General features: G+C 46.2%; 1 protein-coding gene across 2 annotated transcripts in view; it reads right to left on the reverse strand.

Annotated features, from left to right (window-relative positions):
- Window positions 1-3,025, reverse strand: part of LUZP2 (leucine zipper protein 2) — a 477,600-nt gene extending 474,575 nt beyond the window's left edge. For both annotated transcript variants that reach the window (XM_041730695.1, XM_041730696.1), the window contains exon 1: window positions 2,834-3,025. In XM_041730695.1, coding sequence (XP_041586629.1) covers window positions 2,834-2,895 — 62 coding nt within the window. In that variant the 5' untranslated portion in view covers window positions 2,896-3,025. The remainder of the gene's footprint in view (window positions 1-2,833) is intronic.
- Between the last annotated feature and the right edge of the window lie 10,898 nt (window positions 3,026-13,923).

The raw sequence follows: 13,923 nt of genomic DNA on the forward strand, positions 1-13,923 counted from the left end.
CAGAAAATTAAATAGCTCTTTTTGACTCTATGGCATTTACCAGTAAAACAACTATTGGTTATTGTTGATGGTGAATACTCAAGGTTTTTTTTTTTTTTTTTTCCAGACAAAGTAACTCTGATTGAAGGGGCATCGATGCTGTTCACTATGGTGAAAATCGTGGAATTTGGGGGCTTCCACATCCAGAGTTGTCATGAAAATATGAAGGCGAAGAGCAAGCAAAATCAGAAAGCTATCCAAAAATTCATATTTCAAAGGCAAAATTGCTTTAGGGTTTTCATCCCTGTGGATAGACAACTATTATATAATAACTGTCTTTCTCTAATTGCAGCATGTGTTTTAGTGAACACATCCTTTTGCTATAGAACAAAACTGAACTTTGGAGCGAGAGCAGTGTGGCATTAAAGAGCTATGCCCAGAGTAAGTGATGTTCAAATATATATATATTTGCATTAAGAGCCTCAGATCCACATTGATCACACTTTGAAAACAGCTTGACAATAAAAATGACAACATCCAAAGGCTCCAAGAATATCTAGTAACTGCCACCCTCTGCTAATGCTTTCAGCATGATCCGAGCATGTGAGATGCCATTTGCTCCACACACACAAGACCCCCTGACTAAGACACTGACAAAAAGTCTTTGGCCAGAAAACCCACTGTCACAGGTGCTCAGGGCTGTGCCACAGTTTTTTTTTTTTTTTTTTTTCTTTTTTCTCAGCAGGACAAGAAGCTCAGCTCTACTAATGCAACTGTTCTTACAAACCTCTTTAGGTTCTAGCTTGCACATGAACCATATGCCTCTAAGAAATCCTAAATATCACCAAGACAATGGCCTTCTGTTAGAAACCAGTAAAACAGAATCTTGCAAAATGATATATTTGGCAGCACCATATTCATTGTTACATCCGCTGTCACAAGGTAATCTGGATATCCAGTAAAATACATTGCCACAGAGGAATCACAACGAGACAGGCCACTGATGACGGAAAGTCTCACTTTTTTAAGCCCAACATGCTCTTGTGGTCGGGCTTCTTGTGCCAGAAGGAAAATGGAAAAGACTCGACCTAAGTTTTTACCTCCGTAAAAACTGCAGAAGTTTCACGTCTAAAGGAAACTAGGAATGACTACTTCTAATTGTTGTCGTAACAAACGCGTTGACTATTTTAAAATGTCATCCTAATAAAAATTGACACTACCAAAAAACAAACAAAAAAAAAAAACCTGACAGTACCATAAAAGGAAAGATGATGGCTCTCTGTATTATGTAACCAACACTAAAACTTTTAGAAGCTAGAGCCTGTACAGCTTCCTGAGTCGCTTAAAGTATACGCATGGCATCCTTATAAAGCAAATGCACTTTTGGAACACTAGAGATTTTCACTGTCTTTTAAAAAAAAAAAATCATTGTGGGCTGGGTTCCTATCGCTTAAAAATGTATTCCTTTGTGCAGAGGATGACAAGCACCCACTTAAGTGTGCAAACGTCGAGAATCTCCTTTCTCAAGAAATTACGAGCACCAAACTACAACACAGGAGAGCTCAGGGCGAGCGGCAAGACCCTTCAAGGACTGATGCACAATTTGCATGGAGTCATCTAGAGTCAACCAGGGATATTGCAGCGGGGTCTGTAGTCGCTCCAGCACCGGGAAGTGGAGTGATCGTGCAACCACCTGCGTTTTGTGAACCGAAGTGACAAGAAACCCTCAGCATCAGCAAACAGATAAATTGATAAATAAATAAATGAATAAATAAATAAATAAATAAACAAACAGACCCTCATACTCCACTTCAGTCTGGGAAAGTCACCCGGGCTTTGTCTGCAAGGAAAGGCTAAGTTCACCGACCGATTAGGGCTCAATCACAGGGTCCCCGCTGGGAAAGGGAAAGTCTGGTTGGAAGAGCGGGAGGGAGGATGCGCGCGCGGACCGGGCTGGGCAGCGGGAACCTGGCAGCTCCGTCCCCGCCGACGGTCTCAGAGTGGGGCCGACCCTGCTTCTGCTTCCCCTCCTCCTTCCCGTCCGACGCCCCCGCCCCCGGGCAGATAATGTTTCCATTCACTGAGCCTCCCGCTGCCAGGGCTGTTTTGTTCGAGGGCGGCCGAGGCAAGGGGGTGGCTGCCAAGAGGATGCCCGGGCGCCCGGGGCGCGGGCTCGGGCCGGACACAGACCTGCTCTGTGCGGCTCTGCGGGGGGACGAGGCGGGGCCGTCGCCCACCCTGGGCCGGACCAACTGCGGAGACGCACCCGACTCCTGTCGGCCCCGCGGCGTCCCTCCCCGGGGTCCCCGGGGTCTGCAGCTGGGGCTCTGCAGGGTCTGCAGCTGGGGGTCCCCGGGGTCTGCAGCTGGGGGTCTGCAGGGTCTGCAGCTGGGGCTCTGCAGCTGGGGGTCTGCAGCTGGGGGTCTGCAGCCGGGGTCTCCGGGGTCCCCAGGGTCCGCAGCCGGTCCCGGCCGGGCCACCCCGCCACTCCCGCAAGGTCCGCTTCCAACTTCCCTCCGCCCCGGGGCCCCGCGCCGCGGACGCCGCCTCCTGGAAGCCGGCCCAGCCCCCCGCAGGCCGTCGCCCAAGTCCCGAAGTTTTGCGCCAGGCTCCGCGTCCTGCCGGGTCATCCTCCCCGCGGTCGGGCGCCCCCTCCCCGTACGGACCGCGCCCGGCGGCAGGTGCCCCTCCTGCCCCTCCTGCCCCTCCTGCCCCTCCTGCCCCTCCTGCCCTCCCCTGCGCGCTCGGGGCCCCGCGGGGACCGTCCGGGCAGCCGTCGGCGGGGCGGGGGGCGGCAGGCGGCCGGGCCGGGGCGGGTCGGGCCGGGCCGGGCCGGGCCCCGCTCGGGACTCACCTGGCGCCGAGCACCAGCGCCGGCAGCAGCGGCAGCAGGTAGTGCGCGGGGCTGAGCCTCATGCCGCCGCCGGGGGCTCCCGCCCGCGCCGCCCGCCCGCGCCTCGCTCCTCCTCCGGGTCCCGTCGCTCCGCGCTGCCGGCTCCGAGCCCGGCCGGACCAGCCCTGGCGGCGGCGGACGCGGGCAAACGGCCCAACCGACGCGCCTCGCGGAGGCAGCACCGGGCGGGGAGGCGGGCGGTGATGTCACCGCACCCGGGGCCCGCCCGGGACGCCCGCCGCTGCGCAGGCCGCCGCCGCCCCACGGCCCCGGCCCCGGCCCCGGCCCCGGCTCCCGGCCCCCGGCACCCCCGCACCCCGCACCCGGCCCCCGGCACCCCCGCACCCCGCACCCCGCACCCCGCACCCCGCACCCCCGCCCCCGGCTGCCCCCCCCGCGGGGAGGAGGGAGGGGAGGGGAGGGGGGAGGAGGGAGCGGAGGGGAGGGGGGAGAGGGGAGGGGCGAGGAGGGAGGAGGGAGGGGAGGGGACCACGGACACGGGCGGGGCGACCCGCGGACACGGGTGTGGGGAGAGCCCACAGACACGGGGGAAGGAGCCCACGGACACGAGTGGGGGCGCCCCACGGAGTCGGACCTCCCCGCAGGGATCTGCGCGCGGGCGGGATGCGAGGCGGGTCCCCGCGCAGGGCGGGCAGGTGCCCCGGGAGCGCGGTCCGGGACAGGGGGCGCTCCGGGACGGGGGGGGGGCTCCGGGACGGGGGGGGGGCTCCAGGACTGGGGGGGCTCCGGGACACGGAGGGGGGAGGGCTCCAGGACTGGGGGGCTCCGGGACACGGGGGCGCTCCGGGACGGGGGGGGCTCCAGGACTGGGGGGCTCCGGGACACGGGGGGGAGGGCTCCGGGACGGGGGGGCTCCGGGACACGGGGGGGGGAGGGCTCCAGGACTGGGGGGCTCCGGGACACGGGGGGGGGCGCTCCAGGACAGGGGGGGCTCCGGGACGGGGGGGTCTCCGGGACGGGGGGGGGCTCCAGGACTGGGGGGCTCCGGGACACGGGGGCGCTCCAGGACGGGGGGGTCCGGGACGGGGGGGCTCCGGGACACGGGGGGGCTCCGGGACGGGGGTGGCGCTCCGGGACGGGGGGGGCTCCGGGACGGGGGGGGGGCGCTCCAGGACAGGGGGGGCTCCGGGACACGGGGGGGGGGCGCTCCAGGACACGGGGGTCTCCGGGACAGGGGGCGCTCCGGGACGGGGGGGCTCCGGGACGGGGGGGGAGGGCTCCAGGACGGGGGGGTCCGGGACGGGGGGCTGCTTGGAGGCGCATCAGGACTGGCGGGACGCGGGCGGCGGCTGCACTGCGCGCCCTGGTCGCGGCGCGGGACGGAGGAGGCGGGGGCCAGGGGCGAGGAGAGGCGGGGCGGGGCGGGGCGGAGGAGGCGGGGCGGGGACCGGGGGCGCAGTGGGGCGGGCGGGCAGCGGGGCGGGCGGGCAGCGGGGCGGGCGGGCAGCGGGGCGGGCGGGCAGCGGGGCGGGCGGGCAGCGGGGCTGGAGCCCCCCCCCCCAGCGGTGCGCCCGCCTGGCCCGGCTCTCCCGGTGCTCCCGGTGCGAGGCCCCCGGGGTGCAGCCGGCAGGACGCGGTCCTCAGCGCGGAGGCGCGGTCCCGGGGCGGCAGGCACCGTCATTTCGTTGTTCTCTATTTTCCGGGTGTCCCGCAGTCGACATCGGACGTTTAAGCTCCATCTTGAAAAACTAGGGAAATAAAAACTCATACAAAGTGATATGTTGTCGTGACAGCCGTGCTGGAGAGCAGCCAGCTCACCCACCGAGGTTCAAGTCCAGGCCCCCAGGGGACTCGCTGCTCATCCTCCACAAGTGCGTGTGGCTTAAATGTCCATAAGCCTCTTCATACATTGTTACCCTTGATCCTCACCGGATCTATCCTAAGAGATACCCACTAATATCGTCCCTATTACAGAAACCAGGTAACGTGAAACCCATGCTGGATTTTTTTTTTTTTTTTTTTTTTTTTTTAACAAAGAACTTGATTCTTTTAAATCCTAAGCAGACCCTACTGTGGCCTGGAACAGGGCACCCAGTTCAAGTCGTCCAGGGACAACCACCAGCTGATGCTAATAAAGGCCGCAGGAGCCAAAGATGCCCTGGGGCAAAGGTCAAGCAGGCCTCAGGAACTCCTAGCTAGAGGGGTCGGCTCACAGTCCATCTTTTCTGGGGCAAGACACAGCAAGATTGAGATGAGACCCTCTCCTTTAACTTTTGAAACATGATCTGTAGGGGAAATGTCTGTTATAAAGCTTTATCTTAAAGAGGATACAAGTTTAAAGAATTAACCATCTAATTTCACCGATTGTTTCTGCTTTTAATGGAACCACAGTTTACGACATTTACACAGAACAGATATTGCCTTAAGACCCGAGGCTAGGGATCCCTGGGTGGCGCAGTGGTTTGGCGCTTGCCTTTGGCCCAGGGCGCGATCCTGGAGACTCGGGATCGAATCCCACGTTGGGCTCCCGGTGCATGGAGCCTGCTTCTCCCTCTGCCTATGTCTCTGCCTCTCTCTCTCTCTCTGTGACTATCATAAATAAATAAAAATTAAAAAAAAAAAAAAAAAAGACCCGAGGCTACTATTAATTAAAAAAAAATTAATTAAAAAAAAAAAAGACCCGAGGCTACTGAAATAGAGGAGTAATAACTTTTGCAAACCGGATACCAGCCTCTTCGACAATAGAACCCACAACGGGTATAACCAGGCATATATAAAAGTGAACTCGCATGTGAATTATATGCCATTTACAAAGAAAAATTGCACTATGATCTGCTAAAACAGAACCCTGACTCCAAAGGAAAATATGTATTTCAGCTTGTTCCTGCCAAGATTATTTAACAACAGATTTCCTGAGCAGTTTGGAAGGTGATCATTTGAGTTACATACTCCACAAAAAACCATGACTACTTGGTAATAAAAAAAAAAAAAAAACCACACATACACTAGGAATAACACATTTGTAACACACATTTGTTTAGGTGTGTGTTCATTATCCTGTGGTCTTAATTATAGGAACCGAATGAAGTCATGATTTCTATTCTCTTTTGCACTTGAAGTGACAGAGTCAGAGTAGTCAGGCACGTCGCTCAAGGTCCCTCCATCACTTATGTAGTGGGTAACATCCAAATTCAGCCTGTATCACTTCACAGTATTTCTTTTCAGGGAAAAAAAAAATTTGACACACCTATGTGAAAAGAGACAGTCTCCAACCTAGAATGTACTTCTTAATAGTCGTACAACATAAAACAGTAGACAACTGTGGATTGTCAACCAAGAAAGGGAGTGTACGTATGAAGCTTGTTTAGACTGTCTCGCAGTTACGCTGTGCCTCTACTGGTTACCAATAAAGAGCCACAAGGACTGTTGGCCTTTGTGCATTTTCTGCAAGCAGGAAAACACACACACACACACATCAGACCCTAGGAGGACACGCAAGCATCAGGGAAGCACATGTGGAAGGTGAGCCCAAGTGAGATTTTGGAAACTCCTGCAGGTTTAGAGGACTGAGGTATTATATTCTGAATTCAAGTACAGATCTGCTGCTCAGCAGAAGTCTTTTCTTCCTAGGGAATTACAAGAGCGTGAGTCTCCTCCATCACCCATGACACTCTGTCCACACTGTCACGGGAAAACTCAAATCCAGAATTGATTTTATGGCTTCAGAGAATCGGTGTATGAATTTTAAACATGCAGCAGCACAGACAGCAGTTTCACTTAGCTGAAACCACTTGTCTGGAGTCCCAACACAGCTCAGCAAGCATTGTTTGCAATAACTATACCCAAGTCTGGATTAAAAAAAAAAAATCACAACAGTCAGTGCAGTTACAGCGACAGTCTAGTTACTGTCAAACGCTGAGATTGAGAGATGGAGGAGCTATTTAAAAAAAAAAAAAACCAAAAACAAAAACAGCACTGAGATACCAAAGACATCACTATTTTAAAGTGTTGGAAGTCAGTGTTTTTTTCATATACTCAGCAAGGGTATGAAATCACCATTATCAGGACGCCCAGGGGGCTAAGTTGGTTAAGCAACTGTCTGTCTTGGGTTTGCAGGTGGGGTCTTGGTCCCTGAGTCCTGGGACAGAGTCCTGGGATAGGGCTGGAGTTGGGCTCCCTGCTAGGTGGGGAGCCTGCTTCTTCTTCTTCCCCTGAGCTTCCCCATCCCCCCAGCTCATACCCTCTCTCAGATATTTTTAAAAAAAAAAAAAAAAATCACTAACTCCAGAGCATTTTCATGTCTCCAAGAGAAACTCCATACCCACTAGTCACTCATTATTCCCCTGCTTTTGCCTTTTCTCCCAACCCTTGACAGTCTAATTACTGACCCTACAGATGTGCCTAATTCCTGACACTTCACATAAATTGAATCCTACTCTGCGTGGGCTTATGTGACTGGTTTCTTTCCCGTTTCAAGGTTTAGCCATGTCGCAGGATGTATCAGTACTTCGATCCTTTTAACTGCTGAGTAATGTTCCATCGTAGGAACGTGCCACATTGTGCTTATCCGTTCATTATTCGAATTGTTTCCGTGTTTCTCCTATTTGCGTTAATGCTGCTCTGCACGTTCACATGAAAGTTCCCACATGAATCCCGGCTTCCAGTCCCCTTGGGCATATACCGAGGAGAGGAATTGCTGGATTATAGGATAACACCCATTAATGTTTTTGAGAAACTGTCGCACACCATTGCTCATTCCTACCGGCAACACGAACACGCTGATCTCTGTATGGCTTTGCCAACACTTGGTGTTTTCAGTTTATTATTACAGCCTTTGTTTGGGATGCAAAGTGATATCTCATTGTGGCTTTGGTTTGTATTTATCTGCTGATTAGTCATACTGAGCACATTTTCATGTGCCTGTTGGGCATTCATGTACAATTTCTGGAGATTTGTATATTCAAATTATTTTCCCATCTTACTTGAGTTATTTGTGATATCTGGATTGTAAGTGTTCTTTATACATTATGGGTGCGATTCTTTTGTTAGATATCTGATTTACAAATGTTTTATCCCAATCCATGGGTTATCTTTTCACTTTCTTAATGGTGCCATTTGCAAGCAAAAAGTTTTTAGTTTTCATGGAGTCCACTCAGTTTCTCCTTTGTGGTTATCCTGCCATTTATTTTCCTTCAAAATGCTATGTTTTCATTGTTTCTGCATTTCCTTTTGCACTCTTATATACTAAATGGTGATATCCTCTAGAGTCTCTTGATCCTAGTCTCTTGAGTCTAGAGTCCCTTGATCCTCCTCTTTTCAAATTCTGTATTTTTCTTCCCAAGGTAAACTTAGCATTTTTATGACTTTTACCATATCTAATATGGTTATGAGTCATATATATATATATATATATATATATATATATATATAAATCTCCAGCATAGACTTCTTCACTGAGTCCTCATCTCAGTTTCCTTTGGGGACTTCAAAGTCAATCACACAAAACTTCTGTTCCTCCTCTCTGACCAGCCTTCTGTATATTTCCTCCTACCTCCGTCAACTCAGTCACCAAAGTTACAACCCTGGGAGTCATCAGTTACTTTTGATTCTCTTTTCTCCCCAAAAGAGTCAGTCCCCAAATCCTACAGATGTCACTTCCTATATATTTCTTTATACTACTTCCCCTATCCCGATATTGGACCTAAATTACACAGAGGCACCAGAGCTCTATTTAGGGTTTATTATCTTGATTCCAAAGTATATTCCTTGCTCTCAGGTGTATTTTCCTCCAATACATTCTCCCAATATGACCTTCCTTGGCTGCAAATTTGTATAGTGCCTCAAAACTCCTAGGAAACTATGCTCAGTAATATTTTCAATACAGTCTTCCTCTGTACCTTACCTTCCATATTGTACTCCAAACAGAGAATCAGGGGTTTTCCTTGATATGACTTTATAATGTTCCCTGTTACTCCCTTTATCTGAAGTGTTCTCACTCACTCACCTGTGCCGGACTTTATTAAGACCCATCGAGGCCATCACTTCGTTCTAAACTACTTTCCCCTGCCCATCAGTTGCCACAAACTTAGTGTGGTCCCCTTTTATGAGTCTAGGACAAGTGCTGGATTGCCTCGATATGACACAATATTATTTTGTCATTGTATGTTGCTCTTCCTCACTAACTCTACAAATACATGAAGAATCAGAGGGACGTTTCTTACTTTACTCAGTACTAAGGAAAGTGGAAGATACTCCAAATATTGTATTTTTACGTATATATATTCTAAGTCAATCACTATTTTTTTCAGACATCTCTAGGCCTGAGGGTTAAAGACTAAAAACAAAACAAGGTGTTTTGCGTTGTTCATCACAAATGCATTTCCTATTTTCATACTCATTTTTTGTTGTGTTACTAATGAAACCTCTCTGCAAAGAAACTTCCTCTACTAAGGCTATTTATTTTTTTTTCCAAATACACCCTAAGAAAGAGAAGAGGGATATAAGAGTACAAGTGTCTGTGCCCCATACCAAACCAACCAACCAAACAAACAAGAAAAAAGCAAACAAACAAATCCTAGACTCTCCAGTACTTCTAAGCTGAGTCATATGTATTAAATGACTTTGACCTACAGAATTCCCCACTTTCTTGATAAGTCATCCTTCTGGTTCACAGGAATGGTGAGAAGGCAGTGCAAGATCTCTGGAATTGAACGTTAAGAAGGAGAAGAAGAAAGGACCCAGAGACCTCTTCTATCCTATACTGATTGTCCTAGAAATAATGCTATATTTCCCTCTTTGCTAGCATCACTGTTTGTGTGAGTTGTCCTGGGACTAGGTCTACTTACATGAAATTAAAAAAAAAAAAATAGAAAAAGCAGTAACAGAATGGTTGTCCTGCTCCCCTTTACCCAAATGCAGGAGATATGTTTTAAATCTGCTTTTGGCAAGCAGTTATACTGGGACTTCATCAGGGTACTGAGACCTCAGTTAATCCTCTTGTAAAGTGAAGAAGTCTTTCATAATGAGCAATGCAATTCTTTAATGTGTAAATTTTAAGTCTTTTTAAAAGTATTTTCATATTTGGCTGTATATTAACGAAGGAATCTGCTCTGGCCAACCAATCCACTCAGTTAAATTCCATCTAACTTTTTAAATCAACGGCATTTCTTATTTTCTAGGGGATTAAGTATGTGTTTCTTTTTACCACACATAGTTTTCTCTGTGAATTTATTCAGATGCACTTAAGGCCCGATTTAGTCCCTCTTTTATGACTATCTCTCATTATAGAACTATTGCTAAACGAAGATTTCTAAGGCATAGCTTCTCCTTGCTCACTGTATGTATGTAACATTAGACATATGGTTTTCAAAGACATCTTCTCATCCAACATTATATTTAACTCAATATAATTAATCATGAGAATCTTGCTTCTAGGCATGAAGGAATGATTGGTATGAGACTTGTCCTTCTACTGTAAGCAAATATGAAATTTGGGGAAAAAAATAAGAGGACTCTTTTTAAGCATTGATAAATAGGAAGAGCGGGGTCCCAGAAGGCAAGCCTATACTCACACTAGCTTTCTCAAGGGGAGCATCTTAACTACCATGGTACAATGAGATACAGTACTAGGAAAACAATAGTCCTACTGAGCAGAGGAGGTAGAAATCAGAGTTTTGATTTTCTAAGTTCCTAGGATTTGTAGAAAATAGTACTGGAGGAGGATATGCTTTGCAAAAAAAGAAAAGGAAACACCCAAAAATACTGCAAGGGGATTTGCCATGGGTCCTTGGCCAAGGGCTGGGCTGCATAAATGCAGATCAGACTCTGAAAGGCCTAGTCCTACTAACTTGCAGTTGAGGTGAGTCTGGAATAGAGACACTGAACTACTGAACTACTATCAGATATCAGAATTCTCATCTGACCCGAATAGAGAAGCCCCAACAGCACTTTACAAACACCTCAAGTATTTAGTTGAGACTCACAAAAGTCAGGGTTTTGAGTAACAACCATGCCTTATGATAAGAGATGTATCTTAGAACTATGAACAAAACTGACCCAGACTGACCCAGATTCACAATCAATCAATCAATAGGGCCTGATAACACTGAAAAGAACCACCAGTAACTTAACTATCTACAGAGGAAAATTCAGCACGCATTAAAGGAAGAAGACACAGTTTAGAATCTTTACAGTGTATCCAGCACAACATCAAGCAAATAATTATTAGAAACATAAAGAAGCATGGAAACACACCCATAATCAAAAACAAAAGCAATCAGTGGAAGCAGAATTCAAAGCAACACAGATTTTGAGATTAGTATAATAATAACCACAGAGAAGTTTAAACTACAAAAACAGAAATAATACAAATTCTAGAACTTACAATATGAAATAAAAATACACAATTTTGATTACTAAAGAGTGAATGTGTAGTAAAATTGAGAACACATAAATAGAAATAATCCTTGAGGGAAAGAAAATTATTGAAGAAATATATTAACAAGGATTTAGCAACTATGGTATCATAGCAAATTGTCTAACAAACATATTTAGAGTCCCAAAGGAATAAGAGAAAAAGATTAGGACAAAAATTAAATCTAAAAAAAAAGCAATGGCAAAATGCAAATATGTTTAAAAAACAAATTCTCATTTTTTAGAAACTCCACCAAATTTAAGCAGGATAAATACAAAAATAACCACATTTAGACATATCCTAGTCAAACTGCTGAAAGAAAAGCAAATCTTAAGTAGGAACATCATACACAAAGAAATCTCAATAGTGACAGATTCTCAACAAAAATAGAGTAGAGACAATGGAACGATATCTCTAAAATATAAAACTGTCAATCCAGAGTTTTGTTATTTACCAATATGTCCTTCACAAAAAGGGCAAAATAAAGATAAATTCATATTTAAATTCTAGTTAGTTAATATATAGTGTAATATTGGTTTCAGGAGTAGAGCTCAGGGATTCATCACTTACATGTAACACCCAGTGCTCATCACAACTGTCCTCTTTAATGCCCATCACTCATTTAGCCCACCCCCCTACCCATCTCCCCTCCAGCAACCCTCAGTTTGTTCTCTATAGTTAAGAGTCACTATGGTTTGCCTCCCACTCCTTTTTAATAAATATATTTTCAAATAAATAAAACCTGAAAGAATCCTGAACAGAGATCTGTTCTAGCACACATGAGAAAATAGATTGTTCATGCTAAAGTGAAATGAAATAATATGAAAATGCAAATTTATAGGTAAGAATGAGGAAGTCCAGAAATAACATATATTTAGATATATGTAAAATGCTATCTCTTTTTTCCTTATTTTTTAAAGATAAAAAAAATTGTTGCATTACATTCCAGGACTTGAATATGTAAAAATAATATATGAAACAGAAGCACAAAGGATAGCCATGGTAAATGAATGATACTATCGAAAAGGTCTTTTGTTCTGTTATATGAAGTTGTACACACTAATTATAAGTACAATATGGAAAGTTTGAGTGGATAATATAGTCACTGGAGTAACACAGAACAAGTTCAAATATATACAGCAGATATTCCAAAGTAGAGGGGGAAAAATGATGAAAAACAACAATGGCGCCAAAAAATGGGCAAGAATGAATGGACAGAGGAACAACAGCTCAAATGGTAGAAATAGAGAGCAAATAGTGAAATACGAGACATGAAGCAAACCATATCGTGATTAGATTAAATGAATATAAACAGAGTATTAGTTAAAAATAAGAGATTGTTCAATTATGTAAATATGCAACTAAGAGAGTCTAGAAGAGCACCTGTTTTGAACAGGGGAGTTCTTTTCTCTCTTCTCTTCTTTCTCTTCTCTTCTCTTCTCTTCTCTTCTCTTCTCTTCTCTTCTCTTCTCTTCTCTTCTCTTCTCTTCTCTTCTCTCTCTTCTCTTCTCTTCTCTTCTCTTCTCTTCTCTTCTCTTCTCTTCTCTTCTCTTCTCTTCTCTTCTCTTCTCTTCTCTTCTCTTCTCTTCTCTTCTCTCTCTTCTCTTCTCTTCTCTTCTCTTCTCTTCTCTTCTCTTCTCTTCTCTTCTCTTCTCTTCTCTTCTCTTCTCTTCTCTTCTCTTCTCTTCTCTTCTCTTCTCTCTTCTCTTCTCTTTTCCTCTCTCTCTCCCTTTCTCCCTTTCTCTCTTTCTCCCTTTCTCTCTTTCCTTTCTCTTTCTTTCTTTCTTTCTTTCTTTCTTTCTTTCTTTCTTTCTTTCTTTTCTTTCTTTCTTTTTTTTGTAGGCTCCACACTGGGCATGGGCTTGAACTCAGGACCCTAAGATCAATACCTGAGCTGAGATCGAGAGTCAGTCGCTTAACTGACTGAACTCCTAAAATACCCTGAAATGTATTTTAAATATAAAGACAAAAAAAAAAAAAACCCTCAGTTCACATAAGAAAACTTGAGTAGTTATATTACAGAAAAATGATCTGATGATATAGAATATTACTAGAGACAAAGAGGTATATTTCATAATAAAAAAATCAAGTCATATGCAACAAAGTTAATGTATGTACTTAAAATCTTAAGAGACTCAAGAGTGAAACAAATATAGTTATAGATGGAGATTTCAACACACCATTCTCATAACTGATGAACAACTATATACAAAATATTGGGGCACCTGGGTGGCTCAGTAGTTGAGCATCTGTCTTTGGCTCTGGTCATGGTCCCAGCGTCCTGGGATCGAGTCCTGCATCGGGCTCCCTGCATAGAGCCTGCTTTTCCCTCTGCCTGTGTCTGCCTCTCTCTCTGTGTGTCTCTCATGAATAAATAAATAAAATCTTAAAAAAATAAAATAAAATAAATAACTATACAAAATATCAAGTAAGATATAAAATATTTGAAGAATATGATTTACCAGCCTTACCTAATTAACATTCATAGAACACTTCATCCAAAATGCAGAAAACACATTTCTCTAACTGTACGTGGAACATTAACTGTGTCAGACAATAGGGCAGGCCATAATATAATTCTCTATGCATTTAAAAAAAATGTTCCAAAACAATACTCTGGATGCAATATGTTCCAAAATATATACTCTGATGAAAGATAATTAAAAATGCAATGCCA

The sequence above is a fragment of the Vulpes lagopus genome, chromosome 15 (genome assembly GCF_018345385.1).
Source record: "Vulpes lagopus strain Blue_001 chromosome 15, ASM1834538v1, whole genome shotgun sequence".
Taxonomy (NCBI): Eukaryota; Metazoa; Chordata; class Mammalia; order Carnivora; family Canidae; genus Vulpes; species Vulpes lagopus.